The 12,664-nt window shown below is 38.9% G+C and overlaps 1 protein-coding gene across 1 annotated transcript in view; it reads left to right on the top strand.

Annotated features, from left to right (window-relative positions):
* The window catches only part of LOC149780347 (uncharacterized), a 218,306-nt gene that overhangs the window by 130,914 nt on the left and 74,728 nt on the right, over positions 1 to 12,664 (top strand). The window contains exon 12 of the mRNA XM_089936197.1: positions 2,467 to 2,591. Coding sequence (XP_089792323.1) covers positions 2,467 to 2,591 — 125 coding nt within the window. The remainder of the gene's footprint in view (positions 1 to 2,466; positions 2,592 to 12,664) is intronic.

Genomic DNA, 12,664 nt, shown 5'->3' with positions numbered 1-12,664 from the left:
AGGTCATACACCAATCGAAGCAGAAAATGCAGCTGCACTGGTTCATATCACCATATATCTGCCCATGTAAGTTTCCTTTCTCCCAGTGACCACTTTGTCCAATTAGCTTGGATCCCCATTTGGACTGCTTTTGCTGATCTTGCTTCCTTATCTACCCAATGGATTTCCTCTTGGACCAACATTCTCCTTTCATCTTTTTTCGCATTCTTCCATGTTTGCATTGTTTTTAACCCTTAGTCCTTCCCTTGCAACATTTGTTGAACCTACAATGTCCCTATGCCTTAGTTCACTCTTTGCCTGGTTCATTGCTTGACTCACTAACCATTTCCTTCCAGTTCATACTCCAATGCCAGCACCTGTGATTTTCTCATCTCTCAAATCCCTAAAGGTCAGGGAAGTCTTGTTTTTGTAACCTTATATTCTTCTACCAAGGATGTCAGGGGCAGCTGTAGTTTATTCGTTCTGCCATATAACCCAATCCTGGTAAATGATGGAGGAACTTCAAGCCATCTTAGTAAATGGCTGTTTATCATCAGTTCTAACTTCTCTACTGGTAGAGATCTCATTAACCATATGATCCTCACAAGAAGTCCATTCTGGTAGATCCAGGCCTTAAACTTCCCTGGAAGTCCTGACTTGTCTATCTTCTGCAACTCTTCCTCTGCCTCAGCCTGAGTCTATCTGAATTGTTCCTGTCTGTTAGGGTTGAGAAATACCATTTTCAAATGGCACTTTGTTCCCGCTGTAACATCACTGCTTTCCACAGATGTCCTGCTTAACATCACTGCTTTTCACAGATGTCATCAGCCTAGTGCCCATCTTTCTATGGGTGTTTCTCCCCTTATCTCAGAACACCCTCCAGAAGGCAGCATTGGCGATAGTGATCAAGTACTGCCTGTTTTTGATGGCTACCATATTTTGTCATCACATCTGAGCGAGAGCCAACTAGATGCTTTCTCTGCGGCCCTGCCCACTACTTGCATAACTGTCTTGCATTCCCGACCTTTTGTACCTAGTGCACTGAGCATCCTCAAGACTGACTGGGCTGGAAAGACTCTGCAACCAACTTCCACAGGGAATAACCCTGTTTTTCATCCTCTGCCCCTGCAAGATTCTACCAACTCTTTGCACTTTGTCCTTTTTCTCTCATGAGCCTCTTCTCTCCTCACTTCTTGCAGCACATAGTTAACTGATGCTATGAAACTATAATGTGCTGTTTGGGGTACTCTTTGTTAGAAAGTATCAAAGTTAACTGATCTTACAAACTGAAATCTTAATAGTCATTATCTATCTATTTATCTATCTGTCTATCTATGTATATGTCTGTCTGTCTATCTATCTATCTATCTGTCTGTCTGTCTGTCTAGCTATCTATCTATATCTCTCTCTCTCTCTCTCTCTCTCTATCTCTCTATCTAGCTATCTATCTAAATGCTTTGTAGCATTGCTGCTTAAAAGGATTGCCATAATGCATCAAACAATATCCCATTGATATTGATATTTGAACAATTTAATTTATCTGCATGTCTGTAAATGCAAATAACCAGTTAGGTGGTAAATACAAGGCATGATGGATACACTCCGTTCATGAATACTTGCCAGTTACAGGAACTCTTGAGGGGATTTTTTTTTTGCATTAATGTTAGTATCCACAAAGGAAGACAGTAATACACTGAAAACAGTGTGAGCAGTGAAGTGGGTTATATAAAGGTGAAAACTTCCATACATACTCTCACCTTTTTAATAAAAATTTACAAGTGAAACAAACTAAAGTATTTCTTCCAGGTAAGATTCTACCAATGGTCAGTCTTTGTCCCTTTGAAACTTTGTGTCTCACAGATTTTGGGGCAAGGTGACACTTTGCTCATGGAATCCTAGATACAACACTAAATTATGAGTACTTGAAAGGCTTTCCTCATGCAATCCTAGATATAACACAGAATAATTATGGGTGCCTGAAGGACTGCCAGACGAACATTTTGACTTGAGTTTGTGGTTTTTAACACCTGTACACAATACTCACTGTTTGATTTATTTGGAGCAAATCATTTCCCTACTACAAATGCCATGTTTTATATAATAGGCTTCCAAAAGTAAGCTGATCAGGAATTCCACAGGTGGGCAGAACATAAACCTTAATTAGATTTACACAGGACTAAGTCATTAGAGTGGTGCCTAGTATTTGAGTGTTATTGACATTTTCCTGTATACATTACATAATTTTCTTTGAACACATTGATCCACCTGGACATTTGTTAAATAATATATCTATTTGGTATTGAAATTGTTTCCTTTCTTCTACCTCTTAATATCTGGAAATATGTACACAAAATATATATGTAGCATTTTTCTTTTTAAATTGTGAACAATTACTGAAATGTAAGTGAAATATAAAGTTGAGGAATAGTATACCTGGTTGACATTTATATTACTGCACTTTGATGATTTAATTTTCATCATTTCTAGATGCCATCTGGACCAAGAAGGAAAACCCAGATTTCCATGACAACAAAGAGCATATCTTGCTTCTCATGGAAAAGCTCAATATCATTGCCAGGCCAAAATCATATGGTGAAGATGGAAATATCAAGGTCAGTTTAGACAAAGCCTGAAGTTTTAGTACTGTATTTGTGTTTTACCTACAATAGTCTATTGAGTAGGCATATAACAGTGATGGACAGTGACTGTTCTATAGAGTAGGCATAGAGTATTGATGGACAATGACTGTTCTATTGAGAAGTTATATAGTTTTGATGGACAGTGATGGTCCTATTGAGTAGGCATATAGTATTGATGGACAATAACTGTTCTATTGAGTAGGTATATAGTGTTGATGAACTGTGACTGTTCTATTGAGTTTGCATATAGTGTTGATTGACAGTGACTGTTCTGTCAATTATGCATATAGTATTGTTTGATAGTGACTGTTCTGCTGAGTAGAGATGTAGTATTGATGGACTGTGTTCATTGAATTGGCACATGGTGTTGATGGACAGTGATTTTTCTATTTAATTGGCATATAGTGTTGATGAACAGTCACTGTTCTACTGAGTTGGCATATAGTGTTTATGGACAGTAACTGTTCAATAGAGTTGGCATATGGTATTGATGGACAATTACTGTTCTACTGAGCTGGCATATAGTGTTGATCGACAGTAACTATTCTATTGAGTTAGCATGTAGTGTTGATGGAGAGTAACTGTTCTGCATTGGCATATAGTGCTGAATGACAGTAACTGTTCTATTGAGTTGGCAGATAGTATTGATGGACAGTAACTGTTCTATTGAGTTGGCATATAGTGTTGATGGACAGTAACTGTTCTATTGAGTTGGCATTTAGTGTTGAATGACAGTAACTGTTCTATTGAATCGGCATATAATGTTGATGGACCTTGATTGTTCTATTGAGTTGGCATATAGTGTTGATGGACAGTAACTGTTCTACCGAGTTGTCATATAGTGTTGATGGACGGTAACTGTTCTACTGAGTTGGCATATAGTGTTGATGGACAGTAAATGTTCTATTGAGTTGGCATGTAGTGTTGATGGAGAGTAACTGTTCTATTGCATTGGCATATAGTGCTGAATGACAATAACTGTTCTGTTGAGTTGGCAGATAGTATTGATGGACAGTAACTGTTCTATTGAGTTGGCAAATAGTGTTGATGGACAGTTACTGTTCTATTGAGTTGGCATGTATTGTTGATGGACAGTTACTGTTCTACTGCATTGGCATATAGTGTTTATGGACAGTAACTGTTCTATTGAGTTGGCATATAGTATTGATGGACAGTTACTGTTCTACTGAGTTGGCATGTAGTGTTGATGGACAGCAACTGTTCTATTGAGTTGGCATATAGTGTTGATGGACAGGAACTGTTCTATTGAGCTGGCATATAGTGTTGATGGATAGTTACTGTTCTACTGAGTTGGCATATAGTGTCGATGGTGAGTAACTGTTCTATTGAGTTGGCATATAGTGTTGATGGACAGGAACTGTTCTATTGAGCTGGCATATAGTGTTGATGGACAGTTACTGTTCTACTGAGTTGGCATATAGTGTCGATGGTGAGTAACTATTCTATTGAGTTTGCATATAGTGTTGATGGACAAAGACTTCTATTGAGAAGGTATATAGTTTTGATGGACAGTGATGGTCCTATTGAGTAGGCATATAGTGTTGATGGACAGTAACTGGTCTATTGAGTAGGCATATAATGTTGATGAACTGTGACTGTTCTATTGAGTTTGCATATAGTGTTGATTGACAGTGACTGTTCTGTCAATTATGCATAGAGTATTGTTCGATAGTGTCTGTTCTGCTGAGTGCACATGTAGTATTGATGGACTGTGTTTATTGAATTGGCACATAGTGTTGATGGACAGTGATTTTTCTATTGAATTGGCATACAGTGTTGATGGACAGTAACTGTTCTATTGAGTTGGCATTTAGTGTTGAATGACAGTAACTGTTCTTTGAATTGGCATATAGTGTTGATGGACAGTAACTGTTCTATTAAGTAGGTATATAATGTTGATGAACACTGACGGTTCTATTGAAGTATATACATACATGACAACCCCTGGAAAGGAAAAAGTGTAATCCAAGTGGACAAAAAGGGTAATCCAAGCAGAAAAAGAGTAATCTACATATAACAAGATAAAATTCATTGAGCATATGTACAAAATGATTTATTTACCCCTCTGTTTTTTAACATCAATTACTGCTTCAAGTTTTCACATATAGCACTTTTAGCTTTAAAAAGCACTGCTCTGGTGGCCTAGTGGTTAGAGCGTCTACCTCAGATGCAGGAGGTTGTGGGTTAGATGCCCGGCTGAGTGATACCAAAGACTTACAAAAATGGTACTAACAGTTGCCTCGTTTGGCACTCAGCATTAAGAGGTTAGTGTTAGGACTGGTCAGCCTGGTGTCAGGATAATGTGACTGGGTGGGACATTAAGCTACATGTCTGCGGCATGATGCCCCAGTGCTAGACATCACTATAAACTGTCACACTGCAGACATCATAACGATATGATTGATTTCTTTTTAAAGCTACATTGAAAATCCAAATCACACACACACACACAGCTTTAAAAAGCAACAGACTGTCATATTGCATTTCAAAACACTTTGTACCAGCAGAGACTATGAATGTTTTGCAGACTGACAGAGCACATAGTGCCAGGTTACTGAGCCTGGATAGGAATTCAGTTTTATTTTTGTTAACAATACTGAACATTCTCTCACAGCATTAGAATGGTAAAGAACCAATATTCCTTTCATAACCTGACAAAGTAGAGGAAATTTATATCTTCCAGTTATTGGGTCCTTTAGCTTGGGAAAAAGGTGTCATTGCACATCAACTTTTCATGAAGTACGTTGTCAGCTAGAATACCAACTTGATACTTCAGGAGTTCTCCTAATTTATCAGCAGCCTTTCCTGCAGCAAGGTGCATCAAATGACAGGGATAACCTGATTTTTACACTGATGGAGACATTTTTCAAAATATAGAATGCAACTCCTTTATGAATTTCAGTCATCACTGATGCATTATCAGCTGAAAACCTCATACAGCTGAGCTGCCAACTTATGTTTATTCAAAGCATTATCAAGCAAATCAAAAATGTTTTCTCCATGGAATCGAATGTTAATTCTGGTAATGAACAAAGAACACTATGACTTTGTTCTTCTCGTTGTCAAAGTCTCTAATACACAGACTCAGTTTACTGACGGGGTGATGACTTTTTGTCATAATAATCACTACTCCTGTCTATGGCAATACTAATTGGCCCAATTTTCATGTCTTCTGCAATTTTAGGTGTTTTGTGCTAAACACCAAAATAATATTAGATGGTTTTGTTCTTGCACATGCATATTTTCTCCAATTTTGGAATCAGGAAACAGTCTTTTGAGCAAAGGACCAGCGTAGCCTTCTACAGCTAGGTCCGCCTCGGATGCGTGAGGTCGTGGGTTCGATTCCCGGCCGAGTCATACCAGAGACTTAAAAAATGGTACTAACAGCTGCCTCGCTTGGCGTTCAGCATTAAGAGGTTAGTGTTAGGACTGATCGGCCTGGTGTCAGGATAATGTGACTGGGTGGGACATCATGCTACATGTCTGCGGCATGATGCCCCAGTGCTAGACGTCACTATAAACTGCCACATTGCAGACATCGTAGCGATATGACTGAAAAATTGTTAAAGCTACGTTAAAAATCAAAATCACATCACATCACACACACTTCTACAGCTAAAGGCGGTCCATGTTCAGTTAAGAACATATCCACAATTGAGTTCTGCTGTAAAAAAGAAGTTACCTTGGTATTGGAGTTAGTAAAGTGAGCTAATTCGAGGTTTCTTTGTTTTACCACCATGACCAATATTAAAATCCTTTCCACACAGCCTGTGTAGTATAAAATTTTGACCCTCATCGAATTCTGATCAGGTCATTTTTCAACGGCCATGATCAAAATTTCACATTAAAATCTGACCCATTTTTAAATGTCATGTTAAATAATAGTATTAAATTTCAGCCCTCGTTGAATTCTGACTGTTGGGTCATTTTTCAAAGGCTGTGATCACATCAAAATCATTACTGAGGAAGAAAGTGACTGCTAAATTCAGTCCTTCAAAAACACCTTTGAAGCTATACTGCTCTCATTCTCAATTTAGTGTTGTTTCATATAACAGAGTAAAAATTAATACTCCACCTGCAATGGGTGTGTAGCTGCCCTAGAATGGAACACTGTATTATGTAATTCATGTATTCATCTTTGAATTGGTTTTTCATCTTTTTCTAATCCATCTGTGAAATTATTTGAAAAACATTTTTGCTCTAACTTGTGCATCAACTAGAATAAATCTGACTTGACTTTTAGCACCTAACACCTACAGACTGGATCTGTACCAGATATGAATTAGAACAAAGAATCTGGAAGCAAAGATTAAAAATTAGAAAACCAGTATGTTCTGTCCTAACTAAGCCATATAGCTGCTATAAATAGAAACCAAGGGTCAAAAGTTTGAAAGTAGAAACCAGCATGTTTCTTGGAAATAGGGCAGCTGCCATGAATAGAACATAATACTATTTGGAAAGTGCATGCAAGTCTACGGTCAAGTGTACTCTTATGTCCAAGTTACGTAGAATTGGTCTTGTCTAGAATACAGGCAGTGGGATTAATGGGACGTTAATAAAAATAAGAAAACAAATTATTAATAATTTTTGGAGGGGGATATACAGAAAACGCATAATCCGAATACATTTACGCATAAGGCATAATTTAGTGGGAAAAACTTGTGTAATGATTACACCAAAAGCATAATGGTTGGCATGTATGCATATAGTGTTGATGGACAGTGATGGTTCTATTGAGTTGGCTTGTTGTTTAGTACTGTTAGTCTATGCTCTTAAAATAAGTAACAGAAAAGAGTGAAAGACAACAAGCTTTGTTAAATTTAACAAATAATTTATTTCCCTAGAATACAAAGTGAAAAGAGAAAAAACAACTTACAGTATTGCAAATTAAATCCCCAAATAATCTAAGAATTAAAGACACAAGTCCTAGTAATTTAAAGTCCTGAATAAAATTAAGTAAAAGTGAAGAAAATATCCCAAACTGAAGTTGATGATGTGTCTGTGGTAGCTGTTGAAGTCTTGATGTGTCAACAGTCTTTTGTTGAATCACAGATATATAATTCCGGGTTTGAATTCCAGTGAATGTCTCTTTCCAAGAATTTTATCAGAACACTTATTTTTTTCTTCCAGAGAAAGGTCAAGTCCAACATACAATGTTACATTACACTATCATGTAATGAAATAATAAAAAAATTTAAACTAACAAAGAAACAATTAAATTAAATATACATAACAGTATTATCACAGTCCTTTAATGTAAGATCGATAAGTAAAGTCAAGACTTTTGTGTGCTCAATGCTTCAACAACAAGATCACTGCATACGGGACCATCCAACTATGTTCATATGACATAGTGGAATGAAACAGCAGTTGGTGACTGTCATCCACCTGTGCCCCTGAATAAATAATTAACCACTTAGACTGGTGGTGCAAGTCCATATGAGTCTACATACCAACTATGTTGAGGTGTTACCACGCATGTGACCTAGTGAGTGCCAGGGCCTGTAAATGATTCCATATTGATAATGTCAGTTTCACGTGTGAGTGGCACTATCGCTGAAAGTTCATCTCGCATAAATACAGAAATAAAATGTTTGATCGATTTTTCCAATTAAGATTGGTCAATTGACACATGATCTTTTGCAACTTGGTAATCAAAGACTTCTGCCTGAGGGTATTTGATTACTTGTGCCTAGTAATCAAAGGAATCTTTTTTGTTTTTATTAAGCCTCCAACTGTCTTTTTCAAAGCCATTCCTGAACAGTTCCTACTGTTGCAGATTTTGCAACAGCTGGAGCCACTGCTGCCAACAATGCTGGAATCACTGCAAGGAATATTCTAGCCATCTTTTGCATTTGTGCCACCTCAACTTGGATAATTATAATGTTACTGAAGTGTTTTTGAGTTTGGCCACATTAAGCTGAGTGAGGTGTTTGGGTTAGCCATATGGGGACGTTCCAGTTAATTTTACTGCCAACAGTTTTATTGTGACCTCACAGTTGTGTTTGATTGCATATTTGATTGTCACAAGTTGCATTTTCAGTAAGTCCGACCTTCACTTTATGATAGGACAGTATAAGTCAAGTATGTAACAGATTTAATTATGTATTTTCCAGTTACATCAATTACCCCCATTCGGCCACCAGCACCCTCCAGAGGACCACAACATAGCATTTGTAATTAATGCCACTAGTGTTACCAACATGTGCATGAAAATACATGCCGACAACGGACTGCCTGAGCAACTCCAGCAGCAGAGGGGCTGTACAGACCGAAACTTTTTGCACAATAAACCCCTCCAGGAAACTATTCCTCGATAGAGGGCTTATTTCGACGAAATAAACCCTTCTATTCAGAATACAGGACAAAAAAAAATGTCCCCCGAAAACTCGAAGAGTTTCCAGGGACAAACTCGTTGAGTTTGCACTGACAACTTGGGTTACTTCAATAAATCTGAAACAGTTTCCGTGGCGGGGTCGTTATTGAAAAATCCATGGGTCGGGTCCATCCCCTCTGCTGCTCTGGGAAATGAGTTTCCAAGGAAAAACATTTTTATGTTAGCGGAATTAAATCATTGACAAATAAATAATGGCAAATATTGGAGAAGCACATACGACTAGATTAGCTCGAGAACGTCTCGAAGCAATTCAGAAATTTCTTCCTGTCCGTGATAGTGTCAGACAAAAATTACAACTAAGACAGCAAGCACGGGAAGGCTTTGCAGAGACTACGGAGGAATTATTTAAACCCGTGACCAAAGCTACTGAAAAATCCGCAGCTGTTACCAAAGAGGCTTTAATAGAGCAAAGGAAAATTTTACAGGATATTTCAGCTGGACTTAAACCCCCGCCTCCACCCGATGAAGTTGTTGTGTCAGTACCTGCTGGTAAGCGAGTAACAGGGAGAATTACTGACCCCGCCAAAAGATTTACGCCGGATTATATTGAACTTCTTAAAAATGTACCAGAAGAGAAATTACCTGAGACAATACTGTTAGGATTGATTAGAAGAGATGTGTCTTTAAACCCAGAACACGGTTCTATGACAGATGATAATTTTATCAAATATTCGTATCGTATACGTGAAAATAAAAAACAAATCAGCAGGGACGATACAAAATACGATAGACTTGTAGATGCTATACGTAAACTTGAAATTCCACCATCGCAACCTCAAGAAGAAAAATCACCGTTGCAACACACAGAACGACAACAATATCCTTCACGGCGAAGAGCAATAGATCCTGACCTAACTCCGTTAAGTGAATACGAGGCTGCATCTGAAGGAAGTCCGCGGGGCCAAAAATTCAAACAAACTAGGTCGCCGATAATTAGCTTAACAACATCTTCTGAAAGTTTGCCTCAAGACATTTTATCCCCAAGAATTGTACCATCAACAGGGGAGGGTTTAGGATCCGGTTTTATTGCCTGCCCTAATAATATCATCGATGATGTATCACGGTTGGAAGTTCTCATCGGAGGAAGACGTGCCGGAAACAATTCTCCGGAAATTATAAATGAAGCCGCAGATATCTGTCAGAGACTATTTCAGCGTGGCATCATGGATATCAGCATCTACCGGGGGCTCATTGATGAACTCGCAGACGGTTACCACAGCGACTAATAATTAAATTTGCTAGCAAATTCAGTTAGATAAACAATAATTAAATAAAATGATACTACACGATTCTTTTCGCAGACCAAGAAGTGTCAGAGTAGTAAACTCACGATTACCAGTATACGAGGTTGTTTACGGAGATGGAGTCGGTGATGTTGTTAGGGATTTAGTCACAAGAATCGCTCCGAAAGCTGGACCGTTAGCAAAACAATTCGCGATGAAAGCCGCTGATGTTGTCAAGGATAAAGCCATTGGCACTGTTGGTAGTCTTGCCGGGAAAGCATTTCAATCAATCAAGGATCGACTAGCACAGCTGATACGAAAAAAAAACCCAGTCGAGAGGTTGGTGCCAGTAAAACTACCATCCACTGAAGCTATGCCGGCAAATGTTAGTAGCGTAGTAAATAAGGCCGTAAATCAGAAATTAGCTGAGATCGCAACAGCAGGAATTACCTCCAAAGCGTTGCAAGATAGTGTAACTGCTAATTTGATAGCTGGTAGTGGTTTCCGGTGACGATAACATTTTAATTAGATCATCACAAATAATAATAATGTTTGCACGAAAATCCAATGACGCGTTTGATATGTCCAAACCAGTACTTAAAGATGATTCTGTACGTGATTTTCAATATTATTCTTATGAAGCACGTGATCCTAACCAACGCGGAAGAATTGAACTACAGGTCCAGGATACAAGTAGATACTTCTTGCCCGCTGAGGCCTTCATCGAAGTTGAAGGTAGGCTTTTAAAGAATGATAACACTAACTACGGAATCGGCGACCGAGTTGGATTTGTTAACAACGGCATCATGGCGTTATTTAAATCCGCTATTTACATGATAGATGGAAAAGAAATTGAAACAATTCATGATAACGTCGACGTTGCCACAACAATTCTCGGGTTGGCGAGATACTCGGATGATTACACCAGATCAGCCGGACCATCAATGATGTTTGCAAAGGATATAACCGACAGCCCCGAGAACAGGAATGTAACAATGAATAATGCCGGTGACGCAGTTGCATCGATGAACGAAAATTTTAATTTGGGTTTTGCAACACGTAGATCGATGTTAAGTGGAGATGAAGAGTTCTCAGGTGTGATTCCATTGTCTCACATCTTTGGATTCTGCAGAGATGTCCACAAGGTCATATTCGGTGCCAAACACACAGTTGTACTTGTGCGAAAACCTGATGATAATGACGCTATCTGGCGAGATGCTGCTGTTGCCCCTGGTCAGGTAATACTAACTAAACTGTGGTTGTGGATGCCAGTGTTGTCTCCGTCAATCACCGAAGAACAACGACTGTTGTCTTTCATGGACACGGGCGGTAAATCACTGCTATCCTGGAAAACAACAACCACAGACGTTATTCAGGGTGATAATGGTGGGTTGTTTACATGGCATATATCATCGCAACAAGGAGTATCAGCACCACGACATATTTTCATTGCATTTCAATACCGTGCTAGAACAGATAGCCAGGAAAGAAATCCAATGGTATTTGATACACTTGGAGTTTCTGAAGTTTCGTTGAGAATAAATGGGCATCAGGAGCCATCTGAGGATATATTAATAGATTTCGAACATCATCGTGTCGCACGCGCGTATCATCGTCTGATGTCATTTATGGGGCGCGACCTTAATGTAGACACTGGCCTGCAAATATCACAGCGAGACTTTATGAGTTTATATCCGATTTATTACTTTTCGCTGGAACATCTTGATCTGGTTAAACAATCTGTTGTCGACCTACATTTCCGAGCTCGTGTAGGTGTTCCTGCTGGTGGTTACAGAGCGATTGCTGTCATACTCTCCGATAAAGCAATGCTGCTTGAAGGTGTTGGCGGACGAATGAGGGTCATCGACGCTCCAATCGAGAATATGTAACGCAATTAAAATCAAACTTAGGATATAATGTCATACAGTCATGTTAATGTCACCTTGACTTCCGGTCAAACGAAGAAATTGCAATCAAAGAACGCAAGCACGTGCGGGACATCAATAACACTAAAACGAGATCAGATTACTGGTGGTCCAAACAAATTGTCGTTGACTAATACTCAGCTTAAACATTTTAATAAGGCACTAACAGCAAAAACCGGTGTCCGACTTGATTTCTCTGCTGCAGCTATCAAGGACATGACTAAAACCGGTGGAATATTTCCTCTTCTCGCAGCAATACCGGCGTTGATTGCCGCGGCAGCACCAGCCGTAGCAAAAGCCGCAGCACTCGGTGCAGTTGGAACTGCAGCTGGAATGGCACTAAAAAAGGCAACGGGAAAAGGATACAAGAAAAAAAAGGGACGCGGTCTAAGACTACCAGGAACTCCACCATCATGGTATCCAAAAAAATTCTAACGCCGTTGAGCAATTTTGATTTACTCGATGCTGTTAAAAAATTGC

The sequence above is a fragment of the Sinohyriopsis cumingii genome, chromosome 16 (assembly GCF_028554795.1).
Source record: "Sinohyriopsis cumingii isolate HCF-2022 chromosome 16, ASM2855479v2, whole genome shotgun sequence".
NCBI lineage: Eukaryota > Metazoa > Mollusca > Bivalvia > Unionida > Unionidae > Sinohyriopsis > Sinohyriopsis cumingii.
Note: the sequence above shows the minus strand (reverse complement) of the source record. Positions and strands in the feature narration are given on the sequence as shown.